The sequence below is a fragment of the Poecilia formosa genome, unplaced genomic scaffold, assembly GCF_000485575.1.
Source record: "Poecilia formosa unplaced genomic scaffold, Poecilia_formosa-5.1.2 Scaffold156, whole genome shotgun sequence".
Classification (NCBI taxonomy): Eukaryota; Metazoa; Chordata; class Actinopteri; order Cyprinodontiformes; family Poeciliidae; genus Poecilia; species Poecilia formosa.
Genome location: NW_006800095.1, coordinates 932,341 through 949,764, shown reverse-complemented (window position 1 = coordinate 949,764; position 17,424 = coordinate 932,341). Strand labels below are relative to the sequence as shown.

Sequence of the window (17,424 nt, the reverse complement as noted above, 5' to 3'; positions counted from 1 at the left end):
AAAAACACACACCAAGATGAGTTCCAGATTTGGAACAACAGAGCTTTGCTTTTCTTTAACTTTTATTTTTATTATTATTTATGTTTTCTTGATACAGTCACGTTAACAGGCTTTAATGTGAAGACCAGCACTAGTTAGTGCAAAATGTTAAAATGACAAAATGTTAACAAGTTCGTGGAGTGTAATTCTTTTGCGAGACTCTGTAGCATAAGTAACAGTTGCAGTAAAACCACATAATCTGACTGACGCAAACAGGTTTTGTTTGTACCTCTGGATGTCAGGCGAGGTCACGCTGTCTGGTTCAAGCTTTACAAGTTGTTTATACATCACAGAATTTAAATAAAGGACTGCAGTTGGATGTGTTTGTAACAAATAATAAGAACATGAGGTTTGCTGGTTTAAAAAACTCAATTTGTTGCCAGAGAAGCGCATTAACACCGACTTTATGAAACTTTTTGTGAACCCAAGGGGAGTTTTCTGGCAACGGATCACAGAACTGTTTGTGCTAATATGTCAGCAAGTAAGTAAGAAAACTTTATTGCATTTCTTTGTTTAGCACATTTCAATATATAGAGATTGCAAAGTGTGTCACAATTGCAATTAAAACAGGAAAAAATAACAAAAATTGTACATGATCTTCACTGACAATAAAACAATCATTTTATAGTAATTTAGAAGCTGTAGAAACAACCAAACCAAGGTAAACTATAGCCTTTATTTGATATAAACTTTATAATCTTGGTCTTGACAAACTGCAAAGCCATAATCCACAAAATTTCTGCTACTAAAGCCCTTTTTTATTTGTGTGTATAACATTACAAGGAACCATTAAAACCTAGAAAGGATCTAAAAAAGAAAAAAAAAACAGTTTTAATTTAGACATGACTGGCGAACTAAGCGAGGAAGACAAACTAACTTCCTGTAACAGTTGCTTGATATTGATGTGTTCTGTGCAAAAAGCAATGGCAGAGACAGATCTATTTACCTCCTCCACCCACACATTCAGTTTATTAATCTGATTTTCCTCTCCCCCTGTAGCCTTTCCCCACCTATCCTTTACATTCAGATTCAGGCCAGTTTGAGTTGGGGGTTGAGCGAGTAGGAAGACAGTAAGAGTGTTGGAGAGGAAACAAAAACTGAAAAAAGAGAGAAAGGGTGTGCAGAGGAAATAAAAGAGGCGAAGGGTCAGGCTGAAGGTGGACTCTCTTACGCTCTTTAATATCTGTCGGACGGCCGGGGAGTCGGGCGTGTACAGGATCTTTCCCATCAGCAGAGGCTTGACTGAATTCCACACAATCTTTGTGACGGGGTTGGACTCCAGGGTCTGCATCAGGGAATTACAAAACGGAGCTGTGGGCAGAGAAAAAAGAAGGAATGTTGGAGGGCGGGGGGGGGCAATACTTATTCCTAGAAGAAAATTACTAATAAAATACAGTTGGTTAAAGTGTGAGAAAAAATAAAGTATTATTGACACTTCTGCTGCAACCCTGAACTCCTTCAACTCAATTTGAATGTCCTATGCAGACACAAAATAATCATGTTTTCACTTGCTAAACTTTTTTGCATTTTGTCAGGGTAAAACTGCAAGCTTCAATGTATTGGGACTTAAAGTAGTTCATAATTATGAAGTGAAAGAAATGTATTTTGAAAACAGTTTGTGCCTAGCACACGTATTCAGCTACCCTGAACCACCTTTGACCTTCTGTGATTTACTGTATGTCTCTATCAGCTTTGCTCCTCCAGAGGCTGCAGTTGTTCCTCATTCTTCTTTGTGAATCAGGTAAGACTCCATCAGATTTGATGCAGATTGTAATCAAGAATTTTTTTTAATTTTTTTGTTGCAAATTCTTTTTGTCATATGAACCATTGCGTCGCAGATCTCACTGCATGTTTAGGGTCATTTTCCTGCTGGAAGGTGAATCTCCACCACAGTTTCTTTTGCAACCTCTGAGTTTCTTCTGATGTCATCTCATATTTATTCCCCCTGACTTGTACGTTGTGTCGTTTACTCTTCAGGATGGTGTTTTGTCATAAATGTTATCTAAAAAAAAACACAACAAAATAATCCTTTGAGTCCTTTGCAAAGGAGCTGAATTTATAAAGATTTAATTATGCATAAATGGACACTATTTCCTCGTCGGTGACCTCTGGAGGCAATTGGGTATACTGGATTTTATTTAAGGGTATTAATGTAAAATGGGCCAGATGCAAGTACCCCTCTGCAATCATGTATATTGTGCATGTCTGTTCCTCTGTGACGTGAAGTCCCATTAAACACAATGGTATTTGCGGCTTCTCAGTAGGAGCTTTTCATTACATTTTATATGGAAGGAAGTGAGACGGTTCACGTTGGCTAAGAGAAGGACAAGCTGCTATGCATTTCTTTGTGACAGGAGCTTTTCAAACTCTCCGTTTAGTTGCAGCCCTTTCTTGTCATGCATGACCTTTTGAAACATGGAAACCAAAGAGGAAAAGAAACCCGGCTAATAAATGGAGCAATGTGGGCTTTTTCCAAGAATGCTCTTTCAGTTTAATCTTCAAGTTTTGATACGCAAGAATTAAACTGGGTGCTTACAGCACTATAAAAATATGCAAGTGCATTTCTTTGAAACAGACTTGGAGTAATAAAACGCCTTAAAATATCCTTGAACTGAACTTGTTTGTTTCCTCGAATCGAATTTGAGAAAATAAAAGCATTTTATATGGAAGAAAGAGCACAGAAAAGTTTCCTGAAAACTGATCTTTTCACACAGTAACACAATGGATGCGATCGGCCTGTTGACAAAAAGAGCTTAACTAAACAAATCGTTCATGACTTCTTTACTTACTAGTGGCGTCATCGTAGACATAGTTGTGATTTTTGCTGCCGTTCACCCCCAGGAACACCTTGTAGTTGTTGTCTTCGTACCAGTTGAAGGACAGCACCCTGGAGCCCCCTCCCTCTGGGTATCCGCAGAACAGGCTGGACACCCCGGACATCAGCTGGGTGAAGGAGGACGGACCCCCAGCTTGGAACAGAGAGGAGGTCACCCTGAGGAGATCCTGAGAGCTCTCTCGTTTCAGCAGCTGTGGAAGACACAAAAAAGGACAAATAGCCTTCATGTGTTCGCTCTGTTATTTACCGTATTCCTCAAGCAGCAGCGCTACCTGGACAGAGAAAATCTCCATTTTTGTTTGCTAACCTAAAATCAGGAATACTCTACAAATAGGATATTTCTTGTAAAATGTTATTTTTCTCTGAGTGGTCAGAATTGTATCGATCAGGACGCTGCAAAGACCACTGATATTCTCTGTAATGTAATTTATTTTGATTATCTTAAGAGCCGTCTGCACCTGCTGCTGTCCTCCTACTGTAAAATGGCTAACATAAAGCACATGTAGTTTCTATAGATGTGGAAAAGTCCACTCACATGTAAGCAAGTGCAGCAAATGTCATCAGATCTCTGTTTGTATGCTCCAAACTTATCAAATGACAGGAAAATATGATTCTACTGACTAAAGGGGTTTGCACAAATGTATTGTAGCACATGCAACATCGCGTATAAAAAATATGTATTTTATCGAGGTGAATTATTTTAATCACTCAATATAAGTTTTCAAATAAAATGTTGGATTTTTTTTTTTCAAACTTTTATCTTTATGGTGTGAAATTATTATGTGAGATACATTTACTTAAAAATTCTTCTGAGGAAAAAAAATATATATTTTGCTATTGTCTAAAATAAAGCAAAGTAAGGTCACCTGAGCTCACCTGACCTTGAAGACATTTAGTCTTCTCACCAGTGCTGGAAGGTCAGAGTAAATATCCTCCATCCTACACTGCCTTCACCAGGATAAATACATGTTTTTCACTCCTTGGGAACCTAAACAATTATTTCTGAGGCGTCTGACCTTTAACAGGTAATTACATTCGTGGTAGGGATATTTACGTTGCTCATATTCATTCATGCCCTGTGAGCTTCGTTATATAAACGATCACATGAAAACAATAGTTTGAAAGATAAGCAAACATGCTGCTCAGACGCCTCTCCTCACATGATGAGGATAGCCATGGGGACGGGCCAAATATCCTCCTATTGACAGGACAAAAATAACTTCATGCAAGTACAATCTTTTCCCCAATGTGCATCGTTTCCTCCCTAAAGCATTATAAGCTGGAGGACAGAAAGTTTTCCCTCCAGACATCACGTTGCTATTGGAAACTTACCCTTTAAACAATCTAATGCAAAAACAAATATTCAGAGAGGTAGACTTCTCCTGAGGGTAATTACAATTAACCCAATTTTGTCAGCAAAATTCTCGAAAGTGATTTATTGCCATTTTCCATACAGCATCCTCAAAGCTGCACCTTGTAAAAATGCACACATGAAAACTCTCACACACGGTCTGACACGCCCCTGATTTTGGCCTTGCTAACTCCCTCTTCCTTCATTTTTTCAAATTTATTATTTCTCACACACACGCCGAGCTGAAAACACACATAGGTAATGGGGTAATGAGAATAGCTGGCTCGCCTTTCCGTCACCGCGGTGACACAAAAGGTCCCACCTACAGGATGTGTCACCTCGAAGGAATGTCCCTTTCCCCCCTCTCTTTCTACGGGCTACATGCACCTCCCACCAGTCTCTTTCTTTCTATCATCCCTTGCCGAAGTGTTTCTGGGATGTACTCCCTTCCTGGGACAAAGAGAGAACGTGACGGAGCACACATCTCATCCCAGGTGTTTTAGAGGTTAGGATTTTTTCTTTTTGAGCTTTCAAAAAACCTTTAGAAGCTTCCGCAATCTTGAATTGGCAGAAAACAGTAGAATTAGACAGAAAAGCAGAGTTGTTTTGCATCTCTCTCCCGTATCTGTTTTCAGAAAATCAGTGAGGCAATAGCAAATTCTGGTCAACCAAACATCCAGAAACACAGTATTCCTATTAGTTGTTTGAGGTTCTCCTGCATTCCTTCTGAGATGATGTTAGTTCCAATTAATAAAAAAAAAAACACAAAAATGCTTTCGTCACGGTGTTGCCGATACTGGCATATTGAAAAATAAATTACATGTCTATCAACAAGTTAATTATTGGGAGTTTTTTTTTTTTTTTTTGTTTTTTTTGAGTGGTTGTGGAGAATGTTACTTTTTCTATTTATATTTTACTTTTATGTCAAACTGACAGAAAGTTTCAGTGTTCAATAAATGATCATGACTGATTATTATTAGTTCAAAATAATCAAGTTGTCGGTTACACTTTCAGTGTCAAGCGTCTGGTATGCCGATGTGAGTGACTCTTTATCACCACAGACAGCATGGGCAGAGGGGGATATTAAGCAATATTACTACTGGGCCATTGTGAGTACGCCATTTATAATTCTGATGTATTTTTTATGTTATAATTTTGTGCAGGATATTATCATTAATATTATTGTTAACTTGTTTATGTACATATATAAATATTTTTACACTTGTTGATCTTTTGTGTGAACCTAAATACCTTGATGCTGATATTACACCTGAATTTCCATATTTTTAGACAATAAATGCTCTTTCCACTCTGTTATATTACTGCAATACCTACGTTGTCTTTGCCTTTTTTACAAGGCTAGCATGTGTGGTATACATGATATGTGATAGCTCCAACAAAATATAAAGATATGCACATTTTCAGTGACATACTGTGAGAACATTATAGTTGCTTCTTTTATTTGAATTGAACATATACTGTACATATTTAGAGTGACCTCCACAAATGCCTGTGGGGCATCCTGGATGTGATTAGTAAGTGTAATATTTATACAATGCACTAGTTTATTCCAAGTTTAAACATGGCAAGGACTTTAATTAATTTTCATAAAGTATTACACCCAGTTCAAGGCAAACGCCTCATCTTTAAAAATTTGGGTCAGTATTGTTGAAAACATTTGGACTGGGTCATCCCTTGTGACTAGCATTAGGAAGGTTTCACAATGCAAAAACGTTCATTCAACTGGAATTAGTAGGTTTTTATGTTACTATTCTCTTCCTGGAATATTGTAGTGTTACATGAAAATGTGCTGTCACTCTTGCATTTATAATAAAGAAGCTTAACAGCCAAAAACTGGGGATGAACAACTGTGTTGAATTTGCAAACAGTTGTGTCTGCGAAGGCTCCTGAGGCCAATTTATTTCCATGAAACTGAATGAAAGTATTTTGAGTGTGCATGCCAAGGAGAAAATTAAGACAGAAGGGGTGTGGGATGCATGACAACATTTCAACCCTGTTGTATACGCAGTGCTTTTATATACTACAGTTCCTGTTAGATGTGCTAAGCCTATTTAGCAAACATGGGCATTAATCTTGCATTATTAATAGGCTCTTAATAGTTTAATTTAAAACTTTCATTTTCCAAGTTTGATATGATCTTATGAAGAACCCACTTTAATTTATTTTAAGACAAGATTATTCTTAATTTACTATGGCTTTAATGTAAATTAGACAAGGCCAAAGTTAAACATACAGGCTCAAACATATACATGCTCTCACTAATATTTGGTAAAATACCCCAAAGTAAATTTCATCTGTGGCAATCTGGTACAGATTAAAAGGTGCATCACATGCTCTTATTTTACATTCATTTTTAGAGGGGTCATTAAGTTAGATTTTCTAGAAACGATCATTTCTTTGTAAGAGCTGATCATTTTATTTTCCTGGCTCATTTCCAATTTTCTCTGGGTGGAGAGGTTATCAGTGCACATGTATTATTTAACTGCATTTGAAAACCACATGCATATAGTGTGCATGCATTCACAAGACTTTAGGTACCCCTCTGCTTCCCATGACATTACACAGTACTAAGATAGATTGGTCACCTGCACATGTAACCCCCTGCATTATAGAGACCATCCCTCAGGCCCCTCTGGAACGACGTCTTAACCACAGAGAAGCGGAAAAGGCGAGTTTCCTGCAGAACTAAAAATACTGATGCCTCTGAACCCTGCATGACTCATGAGAAGAAGAGGACAAGCAGACGAGAGTGCAGAAGCAGAAACGCTGTGATTACTTACAACTTGGATCTTCTCTGACGCTCCTTTGAGAACCAGACCCCAGTAATGTAGATCGATCCCCTGGCTGTCCAGAACCTGAGGCATCTGTGAAAACAAAGTCACAAGATGCATGAGGGAGGAAAAAATACCAGCAGAACAGGAATAAAATGAGTTAAAATTAGAGATGTCAACACAAGTGTCCTTTTGTTCTTCTTTGTCAAAACAATACGCACATGTTTAATATTGCATCATGGGATAGGTTTAGACAGGAGATTACAGTTTATTAACTACTTTTAAATGCTGGAAACTTCTAAGAAGTGTTTTTTATTCCAAGGAAAGAAACTTTTTTTTGCATGCTTTCCTTGTACATTTACAGGAATTGCAATTAGCAGCCTACTGGAACAAAGGCTAATCAACCTAACAAATTCATCCCAATGCACCGTTTATCTACTAAACAAAGGACCTGAGCTATTTTTTTTAGCCAATCTTAAAACGGAGATCAATCATTTGATATGAAATCAAAGCAGCTCTACTCTCTACAGAACGTCCTCAGAGGATTTGTGTTTATGGGAAAGCATTAGCAGAAGGTGTTAGAAATCGCCTGGTCAGAGCTAACTGCCGAGGGTATAAGGAAGCCCTGTGTGCCAAGGCAAACACATAGATGTGATATCCTTCCTCCTGCATTCCTCGTGCCTGCATTTCAATGAACGAAGGAAGGAGTGAGGCAGCGTGGCGAGGGCTGGGGAGAGAAAAAGCAAAGGGAATAGGAAGGGAGGAGTAGATAGGCTGATGGAGAAGGGAGTCAGGAGCGTAACGATGGTGGAAAAGATAAGCCAGGGGTCATTAGAATAAAAGTAAAAGGGTGTGATTTAAATATTTGCATTTCAAATAAATCTAGTGGAGGAAGCGTTACACCCTTGAGCAAAGTTACATTTTAGACGTTTCAATTGCAACAACAATTAATGACACGTGTGTTAGATGTGCTTTAACTGTGTGCTCCGAAGGTGCCTGGGTCAGAGTAGAGCACTTTCTGGGTTACATGCAGAAAATTAGCAGTATTACCAGAAACTTCATCCACACAGAGAAACGTGGTGGTATCAGAACCATACTGTAAGGAATATTTCACTTCAACAGTCCACTAAATCCCCTTTTGGCATGGGAGCCAGTAGAGAGCAATGTTTTATGTTTTGATGTAGAGAAGAAAGTGGGAGAACAGATGAGTGTGTGACACACAGCCTCTGGGGAAGAGCATGACTAATGGTAGGTTAATTGCTAGTTGCTAGTCAAGCTGTACTTGTTTTCCCTTCCTGTGAAGAATAACCGTTCTAGTGTTCAGCCGCCTCTTCCATGCTATTGCTCTGTCAGCTTGGTGGGACCAGACAGGAGGCTGTCACCAGCAAAACCAGCCAACGTTGACACCAGCCAAAGTTCTTTCTACTAGAATTCAGAGATCTCTGTTCTGGGCGGGAAGGTAACAGCAGGGAGAAAAGCCAATTGAAGCCAAATACAGTGAAGCTTCTACAAGCAGCTTCTGAAAAAATTAAACTGAGATAGAGGTTTTCCATCCAGCATGACAGTCCCACTAAATACACAACAAACATATGAGCAGAGCTACAATGTGACTGGTGAGCTAAGCTTTTACATGTCAAAAAAAGTCAGGACTTAAATCCAGTCACAGTCTGCGGCAAGAAAGTTTATACTCAAGCCCTTGCAATACAATCTGACTGAACTTATGCTTTTTAAAAAGGTGTTTAACGGGAATGTCAATTCTAATCGACTCTGTACTTATAATTTTTTTATTTACAACACTTTTTGATGGTGCATCACACAAATGGCAATAAAAAAAGCATGGAAGTTAGAGGCTGTAATTTGCTATAATTCTACTGGGTTCAAGGGTTCTTAATCAGCTCATCCACCCTAACATGTCTCAACAACACAAAAGAAAGGAATGTCTCATTATAAATGTAAACTGTTTTACAACTTAGTTTTTCTTGGATGGTTTCCAAATAAAGCCTAGTTTCACAGTAGCACAAGTCTGCAAGGATACATTTTAAACTGATTAATATCTGAAGCACAACAAGGTGAAAAGAGAACCAGCAATAATGCAGTGAAATGCAGCGGTGAAGCACAGCGGTAGGAGTGTGATAATGGGGAGCCGCTTGAGTAAAGAGGGAAAAGGGACGTTTCCAGAAGAGGGAATCATTAATACCTGTTGAAATAAATGCAGACTGACTAGTTTAGTCTTTGTCTGAAGCCAACAGGAAGAAGAGGAATATTACAACATAATAATCTGAAGCTTCCTGCCAACATCACTGTTGGATTTCTAAAGAAAACCAAAGTGCAACCTGAAAGTCAGCCAAGTGTCACTCATCTTGAATCAGATAGAGTTCCTTGTGTATTTATTTTTTATTTTTCCAGAAATCAATCAACAATCCTCATAGAAGCAGCTAGAAATCAAGTATGCAGCAAGAGGAAATATTTTCATACATGTGCAACACTTTTTTACTTCTGGGTTTGGCTGTTGCTGGAAATTGTGTACAGTAAACTGCTTCTGCGCAGAAGTTTGTATGAATTCATGAAGTATTTGCAAAAATATTCTAGATTGTTTTGCACTACAGAGACTGCAGGTAGACAACAAGAATTAAACTAGTCTAAAAGGAAAAGTGCTCATCTATAAAGTTTCCCAAACGTAAAAACAATTTAAATATTTTTGCAATTGCAACTGAAAAGTGTACAGGAATTAGGTAACTGTTTTTTGTTTGTTTTGTTTTGTTTTGTTTTTTTCATTAGATTTTCTGCAAACCTTAAAGCAAAGCGTGCTGTGAGCTTGAATGAACTAGTTAGGCGACACGTGATGGTGGAGTACCAGATGCAGCATGCTCTCTTATGGAATGCCCAACAGGTTGTATGCACGTCCAAGCTAAGCCCATTAGCAAAACAGGCCAATGCGGATAATGCCATATGAATTCCCTGAGCCAGTCAGATGACTCACCTGGCCTGAACCTGAATACCTGCATATACTAATAACCACAGGGTGTCATCACAATAAAAAAATAAAAAAAAGAAGACAGTTCAATCAGTTTTGTAGTTTGTAGCTTGATTTTGCCTTATCTTTACTTTTCATTTACAAGTTTCCTCAAAATACCAGAAATACATTTGTTTTCTTTGATCATGTGCACTTGATGAAATAAAATAAAACAAAATAAAATAAAAGCTCTCATTCAAATTCCAGGAAACTATAAATCCAGGTAGAACAAAGGTGGCTGGATCAGTTTCACATTCACGAAACATGATAGCAAACCTTAACAAGGAAACATCATACATGGTTTCATTTGCAGTGAGACACGCTATGTTGTGGACAAACCAGCACTGACTCATTTACTAAAACAATTACTTCTGACAGCGCTGGGAAACTAGCTGGTAATCTAACATATATTTGTTTTCAGTTGCTAATAAAAACTCTCTGGTAAGGTAGTTTTCTTATATCTTGTACATTATCACACATTGTTACGCTACAACCAACAAAAATCACTTAAGCTCCTTCGGATTGGACTGAGAGTGTCGTTAGGCACCATATTTCAAGTCTGAACGTAGATTCTCAATTGAACCGCGTTCTGGTCTTTGATTGGGCCATTCTCAGGTTTCAGGTCACGTCTGTTCTGGAAGGCGAAATTCCTTCGTTTTTTCTACCAGCCTGTAGCAGCTTCTCTGACCCCGCTGCAGAAAAGCATCTCACATGTTGCCCAAAAAGTTCAATGTTGATGAAATGCAACCAAAGGATCTTCCATTAAATATTTGCTGTGAGATCAAGCGCAAATAGGCCTTGGTCAGACTCGTGAATGTACAGCAAACAGGTGGCCAGTCCTTCCACCTGACCTCTGGCTCTTTGTAGCTTCTACAGTTACTATGAATCTTTTTGGTCATCTCTAATCTGTTTAATCAGTTTTGTTGGATGACCTTGTCTTGTGCCATTTCCATTCCATTTTTGAATGGACATGAAAAAAATTGCAAAGAATTAACATCAGCTTAAGACTGCTTTAAAATTCTGTGCCTGGGTTTACATGAAGCTGTTTCTTTTCAAATGTCCCTCATATTTATATGTGTGGTACATTTTCAGCAAAAAGGCAGTTCAAAGTGCTTTACATCAAAAAACCATAAAGAAACTTTTAAAGACTGAAATTAAATGGTTCTTCTAATTAGGAGACTCCTGAGGGAAATCAGTTTAAACGGATTTTATCGATGGCATCAAAAATAAAAATTCTGAAAAGTTTGATGCTCATATGTAAAAAAAAAAAAAAAAATAAGTTAACAATCACAAATCATTTTGCTTTTATTTCACAATTATGGTCACTTTGTGATGGTCTCCTGCACATGAAATTAATTCATTTAGGTTTACGGTTATAAGCTGAGAAAATGTGGTGTGTTTTTCTGCAAACTAGGCGCCGTAACACACAAACTGCACTCACCAAGCTTCGATCTCAATGCTTGTTCTTGCAAAAGCATGCATTCCCTTTTTAAAAAACTCCAGCATGAAAGCGCCTCACACCATTAGAAAGAATGTGTAGCCTTAAGTTTGAGTGGGAAGATAAATGATGGCAGTGTGTGGAACCACAATTACACCTGCTGCCATGAGATTGCACTCCTCCAGACTCTGAAACTGTGAAATGCCTTTTAAAGTTCCTCCTAAATTGCCATTCAGATGAATCATAAAGGTAACAGCAAAGGAAGGCATTCATGAAAAAAAAAGACTTTGAAAAAATATTTTTTTGCCAGTCTGCATGAAAATAAACCAAAAGGGAGACTTCACACTGTCTGCATACATTGCAGCAGAAACATTGCCAGGGGGTTTAATAGGAGGAACTGTTTTGTTGAGAAATTTCACTTTTAAGTAAACCACTAACCAGTCTGAAGATCTTGAAGAAATCCAGATTTGCATAAAGGATGTCTTCAATCCTCTGCAGTCTTTGCTGACTGAGGGCACACATGGCATTGCGCACCCCGTGGAGTCCCATTCGACTGGGGAAGATGATGAAGCGCTCCAGCAAGGCCTGGCTGCACGCTATGTCTTTCAACTGTAGGTCTGGGACACCAAAAGCAAACTGGGAAACACAAAAAGAAAGGGAAAAACCTGCTCAAAACGTGTGCATTTTAAAGAAAACACATTTTTAGGATTTCATTAAGCAGACTTGTTCCGAAAGAAAGAAAGGCCCACCATAAAGCTAGTATTGCACCCAAACCTAATGCTTCTTTTATCTCTTTGGCCTAAGGCCAGGAGACAAGGTTTGACCTCTAGGTGATGGAAGCTGAACTCTCTTAACTTAAAAAGTTTAATTGACCTTCCAGGTCGCTGACCCTTCTCTGTCCAAAGAGAGGATTTCAAGTTTCTTGGTGTTATATTCACAAATAATGGCTGGATGGAGCAGGAAATGGACAGACCGATTTGGGGATTGTCCGCTCAAGTGCAGGAAATGTTCCAGTCTATCGTGGTGAAAAACATTTTGAGCTACAGGTCTTGGTTTACTGGACAGTCTGTGTTATTTTCTTCTATCTTTTTAACCAAGTAAGTCGATTAAGAACCAGGTCTCAATTGGTTGAGAGGTGGCAGATGCTGGGAGTTTCGCACTACCCAAAGGTAGACCCAGAACCAGCCCAAGGGAATAGATAGTCCTTCTATTATGACAAAATCTTAGGATCCTCCAGAATGAGCTGCAGAGTGTAACCAGGGAGGGTTCCTACCTGGACCTTTTACCCCCTGCCAACCAAATCTCAAGTTTTTCCGTAGAGCGTCCTGACACAGAGGTTAAAGTTTTACCTGTTCCAGACGTAGCTGGGCATTGACGAGCTGGTAAACAATAGACTCCGAGAGGCCTGCGTCTCTTAGCAGGAAGGCCGTAAGGATCTCGTCGTCCTTCAGAATGTCATCAATCTTCAGCCCACGGCCTAAAAGGAAAACCATTAACATTGATAGTGAAAGATCAGACACACGCAGAACAATATTGGCCAGAGCAACACTGGATAAGGAAATGATTCACAGGAAAACGTTAGGCCTGGTTATAAACAATCATTTTCAGGAGAGGATTGGCTATTATCCTGACTGAAGCATTCCTCGTTTTTCTGTTTACCTGCAGCGGCGTACGGATTGTTGCGCAACGTGTCCATAAAGTTTGAGAAGGACGCCATCTCACGCCAAAGCCTGCCATACTGCCGGACCTCTGTCTCATTGAGCAGAAGCTCCTGGATGTCAGCGTAGAATCGTGCCAGTCTAAAGTTTGTCCAAAATAACAAAACAGCTTTAAATAAGTGCTTGCTCACAGTGAATTTAAGAGTGCTGTTTTGACCTTACACAGAGTTGTTATAGTTGGAAACGACGCCCGGTGACTCTCCCTGTGTTGGGTATCTGAAGCAGGGGTTGTTAGCGTTGCAGAAGATTCCCTGAATCCAGGGGAGAATCCCTGCCGATGGCAAGGCCTTGTTGGGGAAGTGACCTAAAGAAACAGACATTCAGAGGGAATGTCAAAGCTCAGGATCTGATTATTAAAGACTCTCCAAATGGGCTGCCCTGTGTTATTCTTTCCATGTAAAGAACTGCAGCAGATATCAATATGTTTTCATAGATGAGGGTGAGTTAGCAGAGAAAGCTGCTGGTGATGAATTTCAGCAAGAAGTTCCTTCTCACATTCATGCTGCTGGTAGAGAGGATTGGCCTTCCTCAGCCACACCAGACCAATGAATAACAAGACGGGCCAGAAGATCTCCACCAGGAAGCGGATCTAAAGAGAAACAGTCCATTACTGGGAAGCACTAAAACCACATAAAACACAACCCTGGAAGCTTAAACGATGCTGCGTCATGAAGAATTCTGTTTGGGATGTTTCAGTGCATGGGCTTTTTCAAAAACCCATGTACAAGGTTTATACCTTCTGCCTTTTGCGAAGAGTCCAGTTCTTCCATAGTAACAGGCGGATTTGGGAGCCCGTCTTCATCGCTCTGCGGCTCAACCCCTGGACGGGGTCATCAGACTGTGAAGAATCTGCAGAGACAAAACGTTAGCGGCGAGCGGAGCAGCTATCAGTGAGAAGGGGTCTGAAATGGTCACACCGTGACATGACGCACGGGATTAACGAGGGATTATTTACAGTGTCTTGCAAAAGTATTTAAACCTGCTAAGCTTGAATGTCTTTTGTGAGAATTTTATGTGATAGAGGATGAAGTGAAATGGTAAAAAGCTTTTAAAATATTCTAAAATACACCCCTCAGGATTAAAGTACGTTACTGTTTAAACTGCTGTACAGTATATTATTTGTATTTATATAAATATATTTCTATTTTTTATATTTATAAAGTAACTGAATTGAAGAAAACAGGTCAATTACAGTAGGTTAAGTAATTAAATTCTCGCCAATATAATCACCTGTGTTTAATAAATATAGTGGGGGATTTCATATTTTTCACTAATAAATGCACTTGCTGACAATATAATGAAAGGATTCCACAAAATAAAAAGATTCAAAAATTGCACTGAATAAAAAAAAAGTGTACTACTACTTTTTTGTATGTTTGCATCAGTGAGAGCACAAAAGGTTCAAGAAATTAGCTCATCATCAGTTTTTATTAGCTCATCACCCATTTTTATTTCACATTATGCCGGACAAACAATAACTGAAGCATCTGATTGTTAATGAGTTCAAATTTATGTGTGTGAACCAAAGTGAGTACAAGAAACCCAAAATCATGATGTACCTGCTGTGGCTGCTGGAGCTGAAATAACTGGTGATGATCAAAGAGGTCATCTCTAGAACGTAAGTAGTGCAAATTTGTTTATGTTCTTGTTCAAAATGTTCCATCTGATTGTGGCCATATATCTTTGCCACTGTTTAATTGAGTAAATGTTAAATTTTGCAATATCTCCTTGAATGCGATTCTGATTCGGCTTCATTCGATCTGAATTTCAGTACATCGGAGACAGAAATGTTACTTTAACATTTCTGTTTCTGACTGGTGAGTTGTGGGACTTTTATCTTGCATCTTCCCTCTGATGTTGACTGGAGGGTGATGGTACAGGCTGTAATGTAAGTAAGTGCATGGTGGGTCATTTGAGTCTATCCGCCTTGGATGCTGTCACCATAGTGGTGACAGCATCATGCTGTGGGAATACTTTTTTCAGCTTGCAAAGGGAAGCTGGTCAAAGTGGATGCAGGTAAAAAAAAAAAGGGGGGGGGGGGCAAACCTGGTAGAGAGGCTGCAAAAAGATGTAATCCTAAACATGCAGACAGAGCTATTAGGGACTGATATATCGTTTGTTAGAATGGCCCAGTCAAAGTCCAGATGTAAATATAAAAGAAAATATGTGGGGGAAAAAAACTATCAACTTGATGTTTACAAACTCTTTGAATCAAATCTGAATGAAATTTTAACTGTTTTGCAAAGACGTATCGGCAAAAATTGCAGCTGGATGTGTAAAATTAGAAGAGAGATAAGCCCAAAGATTTCCAGTGTGTGGTGGTCCTGATCACTAACAGTTATCAATTTATTTTCTCTATAACCACCTGTCATCCCTCTTCAACTGAACATTTTACGAACAGTTCAGCCTTTAAAGCATGAATACTTTTGGACGCACCTGCAGAAAGTAAAACAAGTCACAGTGAAGTAAAACGCCTTCTGCTAATGAAGCTTTTTAATTGGAAACATAAAAGTTACGAGCAAGAAAGAGACACAAATCTTGAAACAGAAAAAGAGCATTTCCTTTATTAGCTTACACAGAACTAACTGAAGGGCTTGTTAGCTTTACTCTCTCAGAGCAATAAAGTCATGCAGTCATTGTTTCACGCCAGCCTTGACCTTGTTTTGGATGTGACCCAACTTTCGATCCAACTTGATTGTAATAGGCCTCACTGTTAACGCTGGAATTGTCTTGACTCACACCTTTAAACCACTTTAAGTAAAGCCTTTGGAGGTGTTCCTAAGAAACGGCTCCTAACCCTTACTGAGCCATTGTTTCATCCAACTGTTACTCCAAAACACAGTTGCTGAGGAAATTTAAGGATGACTTCATGTCTGCATTCACATGCCACCTGAATGACAACTACAATTTAAACCTGATCCGTCATGAGTCCCCCTCCCCGCCCGCCCCCCGAGAAGGAACAAATTAATTTTGGAGAAATCAATCACTATGCACAAGTTATTCACAGATGGAGCGTCACATAGCGCAAGAACATGTCCAGTAGATTACTGGACATACCAGATGGAGAATACGGGCAGACCAACACTTGTGAAGAGAAAAACAAAAGGGGAATTGCAGCTAGAAAACAGGGGAGGCTAAAAGCTGTTATTATGTCTGAGTTCTCGGAAAGCATCTTCTTACTCAAAACACAAATTACACACAACAGGATTGCTTTGCACACAGCTCTGCAGAATTCAGGGAGAAATTACCCCACAAGCATGTCGCAACCTATCAAAGTAACTTAAACAACAAGCGATACATTACTTCAACTATGTCAGCAATAACAAGCGCACACTCACACACACATTCACACACCTGTCGGGTCTTGTAAGGCGTTTCAGATTCATCAGTTTGATTCTCAGGCTTACCTTCTCACCGGATCACAACAAAGTCGAGCAACATCAAGAAAAACGGGTTCACAAATAAGCTGAAGTAATGCAAAACAATAAGCCGGGTGGAAGAAGTGCTTCAGATGACTCCGAGCTGCCCACCCTGTCTCTCTTTCTCTCTCTCTCTCTCTGTGCTGCAGGTCAGCAGCACTCCTAATCTGATTGCTCTAATCTCCCGGCTCAACATGGGCAGGCAGAAAAGAGACAACAGTCATCCATTTTGAGGTAGAATTAGGCAGATACCTGCAGGAGAAGGAAAAGCAGGGAAACCTGGCGGAGAGAAAAGCGGGAGGTGGTCTTCATCACAGCAGCAGCAAATACATTTGTCAAAGAAAATAACCTGAGCAGAAATGAAACCGCACCAGCGTGTAATCCCACAGCTAAACACCTACAGAATAAATTAGGAGTTTGGATTTATAGGACACAGGAGCAAAGGCGAGAGACTAAGAGACGGCAGCATTTGTTTCAATTTTTGTGTCTGAAATGAGTTTCCTCTGAGCGGCTGAGCGGAGAAGGCGCAGGTGACATGAGTAATTAGCTGAGGAGAATGTGAAGGTTTCAAAGTAGGACATTAAAGCCAGCTGAGCCCCCAGCAGACGCAAAACATCCTGAAACCACAATCGATTTGAGTTGGAGCAAATTTGAAATCCATCAAATGCAGAAGGAAAAAGGAAAAACAATCCAACTGGATGCATGGCTGAAATGAAAAATTTAAAGCTGTGAGTAAGTTTCCACATTTCATTCAGGGTCTAAATATCTGAAATCTCACCATATTTATCAATGTCAAAAAATGGTTGGTTGAAGCCCAT

The 17,424-nt window shown here is 39.3% G+C and overlaps 1 protein-coding gene across 4 annotated transcripts in view; it reads right to left on the bottom strand.

The window, feature by feature from the left end:
• abca4b (ATP-binding cassette, sub-family A (ABC1), member 4b) overlaps positions 1 to 16,793 on the bottom strand; it is a 46,312-nt gene extending 29,519 nt beyond the window's left edge. For 2 of the 4 annotated variants that reach the window (XM_007564210.2, XM_016677475.1), the window contains exons 1-10: positions 16,595 to 16,778; positions 13,924 to 14,036; positions 13,683 to 13,776; positions 13,350 to 13,491; positions 13,129 to 13,268; positions 12,819 to 12,946; positions 11,908 to 12,105; positions 7,028 to 7,111; positions 2,829 to 3,066; positions 1,211 to 1,350 (exon numbers count right to left, since the gene is read on the bottom strand). In XM_007564210.2, the coding sequence (XP_007564272.1) occupies positions 1,211 to 1,350; positions 2,829 to 3,066; positions 7,028 to 7,111; positions 11,908 to 12,105; positions 12,819 to 12,946; positions 13,129 to 13,268; positions 13,350 to 13,491; positions 13,683 to 13,776; positions 13,924 to 13,989 (1,230 nt within the window). In that variant the 5' untranslated portion in view covers positions 13,990 to 14,036; positions 16,595 to 16,778. Of the gene's footprint in view, positions 1 to 1,210; positions 1,351 to 2,828; positions 3,067 to 7,027; positions 7,112 to 11,907; positions 12,106 to 12,818; positions 12,947 to 13,128; positions 13,269 to 13,349; positions 13,492 to 13,682; positions 13,777 to 13,923; positions 14,090 to 16,594 lie in introns of all 4 variants that reach the window. The other 2 variants (XM_016677476.1, XM_016677474.1) reach the window with 2 other exon arrangements.
• Between the last annotated feature and the right edge of the window lie 631 nt (positions 16,794 to 17,424).